The sequence below is a fragment of the Nestor notabilis genome, unplaced genomic scaffold, assembly GCF_000696875.1.
Source record: "Nestor notabilis isolate BGI_N333 unplaced genomic scaffold, ASM69687v1 scaffold13788, whole genome shotgun sequence".
Lineage (NCBI taxonomy): Eukaryota > Metazoa > Chordata > Aves > Psittaciformes > Psittacidae > Nestor > Nestor notabilis.
Genome location: NW_009941614.1, coordinates 1 through 6,278, shown reverse-complemented (window position 1 = coordinate 6,278; position 6,278 = coordinate 1). Strand labels below are relative to the sequence as shown.

General features: G+C 42.2%; 1 protein-coding gene across 1 annotated transcript in view; it reads right to left on the bottom strand.

The window, feature by feature from the left end:
- Positions 1-5,850, bottom strand: part of ALG1 (ALG1, chitobiosyldiphosphodolichol beta-mannosyltransferase) — a gene marked incomplete at its 5' end in the record, with an annotated part of 10,407 nt that extends 4,557 nt beyond the window's left edge. Inside the window, 7 exons of the mRNA XM_010020982.1 lie at positions 520-579; positions 1,158-1,196; positions 2,268-2,389; positions 3,301-3,411; positions 4,061-4,150; positions 5,116-5,264; positions 5,747-5,850. Of these exons, the coding sequence (XP_010019284.1) occupies positions 520-579; positions 1,158-1,196; positions 2,268-2,389; positions 3,301-3,411; positions 4,061-4,150; positions 5,116-5,264; positions 5,747-5,850 (675 nt within the window). The remainder of the gene's footprint in view (positions 1-519; positions 580-1,157; positions 1,197-2,267; positions 2,390-3,300; positions 3,412-4,060; positions 4,151-5,115; positions 5,265-5,746) is intronic.
- Positions 5,851-6,278: the final 428 nt, after the last annotated feature.

Genomic DNA, 6,278 nt, shown 5'->3' with positions numbered 1-6,278 from the left:
GCTGGCGTGCTCTTATCTCAATCTGTGGGAGTTACATTCTTCCAGTTCTCCTCCCCATCCCTCCGGGAGCAGGGGGAGGAAGAAGCAGTGGGAGTGAGCGAGCGGCTGCATGGTTCTGAGTTACCGGCTGGGCTTAAACCATGACAATAATCCTTTGGCAAAACTTTGTTTGATGTTCCTCTTTTCCAGCACTAAAAACCCGTTCTGCTTAGGCACTCCAAACATAAGATTTTTTGTTTCTTTTGCAGCAGCATCTCAACACTGAGTATAAATTCTTTTGAACGTAGAGTAATGCATAGCTGTATTACAGAGTGAGGCTGAGAGCTTCTCCTCTTTAAAGATGTGACACAACTGCATGGCTGTAACAGCCCAACTGTAAATCACTACTCCTATAACCATGCAAGACAAACAGTCTCTCCCGTCTCTTCACCATCAACACAAGAGTCAGCATAGAGCAGAAGTGACAGTGAAGTCTTCTGTATTAGCACTGAAAGAATTGTAATACAAATAAACTATTACCTGTTATCACACATACTAAAGGTGGAAGCTTGACTCCCTCATTGATGTACTGCTCGTAACCTGGAGAAGATAAATAAAAACTGTTGAGAGCTGAGAAATGCACAATATTTGGTTTAAGAATGATCACAGGGTATTAACCGTTTAGCTGCCTACTTCAAGTAATTTCTTTACAAGTATATACCTAGTAAAACAGGGGCAAACTCAGAAACGTTAAACATGTTAAATGTTGGTGTTAAAACTGAAATAAAGGATGGTCCATTTCAGATGTACTATTCATGAAGCATTTGTTTGACTACACCACATCAGCTGCTTCAATATACCAAGTTCAAAACCGTAGCTGCAATGTCTACAAAGTAAGACAAGTTGCTTTCCTGTGAGCAGATGTCTATGGAGAGTGTAAGCAATATCTTAGAAAAGAAAACTGCAGTCAACAAGCCAGTTAGAAATACAATTCTCTGTAACGACTACTCTAATTGAATCCAGATCTTGCACTTCCCTAGTACAGCTACAACTCTTAAACCACTTCCAATTAATCCAACATGCATTTGGATGTATTGCTCTTTAACAAGTGCCTTCCTAAATGTCCAGGGCACAACCACTCCCCTTGGAATAGGTGAGATTAAATCCTTCATACCTACCTTCTAAAGCTTTTAAAAGGACTGAAAAGTCTTCATCCTCTGAAAGAGAAGGCTTTATTAGTGATACTCATATTTCCACCATTGATAATGAATTACTGTCATTAAATAACAACCAAGACTTTCCTCACCTTCCCCTATGCAACTAAAGTATGGACCATGCTTCTGTAAAAAATCTGCTGTAGCTGTTCTCATAAATAAATCTATAACCATATCCTGTGCTTATTTGCTCCCCTTACTGGCCACATGGCACACAACTGAGCCCCAAATACCACGCACCCTCAAACTATCAAGTTAAAATTTTCTAGGTTCCGAAGGTAGATAACTCATGGTAGAAACTGCCCTGTTATTTCAGAGGCACAGACAATCCTGCTCATGGTTACTAGCAATGGATTTGTTTCCACACATTATCAGAAATGAAGGAGTAAATGTTTTAGATTTTTTAATGTATTTCACACCATCATGCAAGATAATACACCTTGAATTAAAGCTTAAAAAAGTAGGAAATCTCTTCTAATAATTCTTGAAGCTGAGCCTCTATAATTACAACACAATTTTACAAATAATTAATTTTTAGTCACTGAGATAATTTACAACTTGTCTTCAAATCCTTACAACCAAGAGAAGGCTCCTTAAGGGAAGACCTTAGAGCAGCTTCCAGTGCTTAAAGGGGCCAACAAGAAACATGAAGAGGAGCTTTGGACAAGGGCCTGTAGGGACAGGACAAGGGGGAATGACTTTGACCTGCCAGAGGGGAGAGTGAGATGAGCTCTTAGGCAGAAGCTCTTCCTTGTGAGGGTACTGAGGCGCTGGCACAGGTTGCCCAGAGAAGCTATGGCTGCCCCGTAGTGTTCAAGGCCAGGCTGGACAGGGCTTGGAGCAACCTGGTCTAGTGGAAGGTGTCCCTGCCCATGGCAGGGGTTGGAACTGGATGAGCTTTAAGGTCCCTTCCAACCCCAACCATTCTAGGATTCCATGAAAAACATAATTTTGCCACTGGTGGTGACATGTGCCTTTGCAGCGTGTCAAGTGTGAGGAAGTACAAAGAGCCTTTCTTTTCTCTTTTGTTAAATAATGGTAAAACATTAGAAATAACACTCTCTGTCTCCACACCTGTCCAGCTCGTGCTGCTGATGAGAAGTGCTGGCCGTGCTTGGCTCTTCCTCACGTGTCCATTGCTTCCATCCACTTCTGTAAAGGCTGATTTCTCACCATTCCAACTGACAGACTCTGTACTAAGGAAACAGAATTTTCTGAGGATGGGCTACACAAAGAGCCAACATGCAGAGAGGCAACACTACACTGAACTGACCTGCATTTCCAAACACTTTATGTCAGATTTGCTGCTCACGTTCTCTAGAAAGTCATTACGATACTGAGCTGCAGAGAGAGACCTGATCATAAGAGAGACCATTTACCTCTTTCTTGTTGCTACCAAGAGCCTCCTGACAGTACTGCTATAGGTATGACTCCACCTTCTAACAGCATTTTCCTCAACAAGTTGAGAAAACAGCCAGCCTCTTTCCAACTCTGCTTCAAACACAGAATACAGCAGGGAGGCCAAGAGTGCATTTTATTCACACTCAGAACTCATTCTGTGGCAGTCACTTCCAAAAAGAAACTGCTACACACTAAAGCTTTCACATAATTTTCAAGCATTAGTTTGGTAAAGTGACTCCCCTATATACCTGCTATAGGAGACATCCCACAGAGAGCCAGAGGGGAATGTTTAATGCTTAGACCAAGATCCTGAAAGCTCTCTGTGGTCTGTGAAAAGAAGGGATGCTACTAATGAAGCCAGGCACCATCTCCCAGCTCAGTGGGAACTAGACAACTCCTGAGTCCATCCTAGAGAGATCCTACTACAGATTGCCTCAGTACTTCTGCCAACTGCTTCAAAAATCAAACACTTCTGTTATTTCACACACCAAGCACTGTGTTCAACCATTTCACTTGCTCTGGCCTCTTCTAAGGACAATGAAGGCAACCTGCACAGCAGCAGCTGCTGGCTAAGGGCACAGAGCCCGCTCTGCCTGCTGGTTCTCAGTGACTCCTGACCCCATGCAACAGTGTTTCTGGTAACTCAGTGCAATAACTCTCTATTAGCTGTTTAAGGGCTGTAAGTGCACGCTTGACTTACACATACCGTGATTTAAAAGGCTCATAGGCTTCAGCAAGTTTCATGTACAAACGATGTTGAAGTTCTAATGGTGTTTCCTTAAAATAAGCAGCTGGCTTGTCATACAGTGTTACTGCCCTGCAATGGAATAAATTCACAAGTTCAGTAAAGAACACATGAACAACATGTATATAGTGCAGTGACAGGCTACAACAAGGTAATGCAGAAGGTAATTAAGTAAATCAACCAGCAAAATCATTAATTTTGACTCTGACAACTTTCTGTATTCCTGAAGTTTGCTGGAATACACCCAGGCGGACATAATACTCCTGTACAAAGGCCCCCCTCTCCTATGTGCACAATCAAGGGGTCTAATGCAACTCTAAGAACTGCAGGCATCATAGTCCTGACTTTCCAACTTACTTTGCAACTGATCCTGAGCAACTTGGATCTTAAAGCCTTCTGACTGCAAAAGAAAAACTTGTAGAGCAGACTAAGTGTTAAGAAATGCAGAGATGCCTGCTTCATTCTGATTCTAAGGAGCTTGGGAGCAAAATTCCACAACTCCCAGCCTGCCACCTTTTCATCAATGGGGTGTTAATTATGAAGAGTAATGAAGATTCTTGGATGCCCTCATTCCACAGCCTCATGCAAAACTGAGTGTTTCAGTGCTGATGGATGGGCTTAGGAAAGTTGCTTTTATAAGATCCCTCCGGATCCAGAATTGCCAGGAATATGTTCTTTCATTTTACTCTGCATACTCATTTGTTAGAGGTATGTGACTTACTTGATGTTGCAATTCACCCAGAGATCTTCTTTCATAGCGTTAGTGACACACAAGTTATAGTCAGACAAACGCCCAAAAAGCTTTTCATACCTGACAAAAATGAAATCAGTTAGAAATCACAGGCAGGCAATTGCATCAGCCAAACAGCTGCCCACCATGGCACATGCTAATGCAAAGCCAAACAGAACCAAAAGAAACCCAACTGCCCCCAGTAACTGCAATTTAATCACCAATTATTGATTGACTCCTTGTACCGAGGCAGGATCAGTTTATGAGAAGTGATACAGCATCACTTCCTTATCCTTTAAGGCCTAAGAACACCATACTCAAAAGCCTTTAAAGCCTTTATCTACATGAAATCAATTAGATTCAGCAAGAAACAGACATTTAAAGATGAGCTGGAGTGTAAAGTGGCATTAGAGAGTAAAAAAAACACAGTACATATAAAGAAATCTTAAAAACAAGATCAAAGTTTGCACATGCACATAAAAGCAACTGCCTACTTCATCAGATCACCTTCCTACATGCTTGACAAAGGCATTTTACAAAATCTGCTTTCTGAAATAGGAAGTAGTTTAACACAGCAAAATCCAGAAACCCCTCCCAGAAACAGCTCTCTGCTAATTACATTCACAGACGGGTTTGGGTTGGAAGGGACCTTAAAGCTCATCCAGTTCCAACCCCCTGCCATGGGCAGGGATACCTTCCACTAGAGCAGGTTGCTCCAAGCCCCTGTGTCCAACCTGGCCTTGAACACTGCCAGGGATGGGGCAGCCACAGCTTCTCTGGGCAACCTGTGCCAGCACCTCAGCACCCTCACAGGGAAGAACTTCTGCCTAAGAGCTCATCTCAATCTCCCCTCTGTCAGGTTAAAGCCATTCCCCCTTGTCCTGTCTCTACAGGCCTTTGTCCAAAGCCCCTCTCCAGGTTTCTTGTAGCCCCTCTGGCAGGTTAAAGCCATTAGAATATCAACATGTTCTCCCAGCTGTTTTCCATCCTTCTGATTTCAGCAAGGTATGTAACTTATAAAGAGGAGAAGAAATAACTGTACAAACCATTTTGCAATTTGTACTAGTGGGTGATTTCTTCCGTGGCTCAGACTCATAACAGTGTATCCATAGTTGTGCCAATCGATGATCAGCTTGCTTCTCCAGAAGAGACATGCTAGCCAGGCCACAGCTATGGCAGGTAAACCTGGAGGGTTCTATTTAAGGAATAAAACAAGTCAAAACAGCATAAAGCTGAGATCCAGTGACAAACACTAAGCAGTTACCAGGGAAAGAAAAATGACTGAAGTTACATCACGTTAAGGGATCTTAATGAACAATTCTGTATTCACCAACTATAGAACTGCCAGTTTCTCCTATAACGACTGGTAGGCACTTTGAATTTTACTACTGGATCAGGATCAACATTCCCCTCCAATAAACACACAAACATTGCTATTAAGATTTATTCTTTACTACTATCCATGCCAAGGAAGTTTGAAAGATCAACAGCTAACTGGAAGCACAAACATGAGATGTTAACAGGAAAATCGAAGTTTAGAGCCAAAAATATCATCTGATATAGATTTACACCATTGCTTAGGCCAGCTGTAGCACTCAAATAATTAGAATGTGTCTGAGACTGCTAGAAATGCCCTGTAATGTGGCACTGTTTGTCAAAATTAGTCCCAAATCATACCTGAAGAAGAATATAGGACGGCTGATCTATCTTCAGCATGGTGTACAGTAACTGCACTGCCTGCACGATGACTTTTATAACATACTGCAAAAGCTTTGGACCAACTGGGAAATGACAGAAAACCCTGTAAGAATATTAACAGCTCTCCGAGCAGAAACATGCACACTGTAACAGAACCAGAAAGGTTTAAAATAACCCTGCTCTATAGAAATGGACACGTGGGTTTTAGACAAACATCTCACAGTTCCCACAAATTCCCATTCTGTATTTTGTATGGAAAGAAGTCAGGGTACGTGTGGATAAAAAAAAAAAAACAAAACAAAAACAAAACCAAAAACTAAGAACAACCCACGGAAAATGGGGGGAAAAGGAAAAATGAAGAATATTTTCCCGTTCCACTCCATGAATGCTTCCACCCGTTAATGCTTCCACGCTGGAGCATCAATGCGCTCCAATACAACAGAGATAAGGGTTTAAAACACGTAGGGAGGCACCACGAACGTGGAGACCAGCACGCGCCGCCGGCAACGAG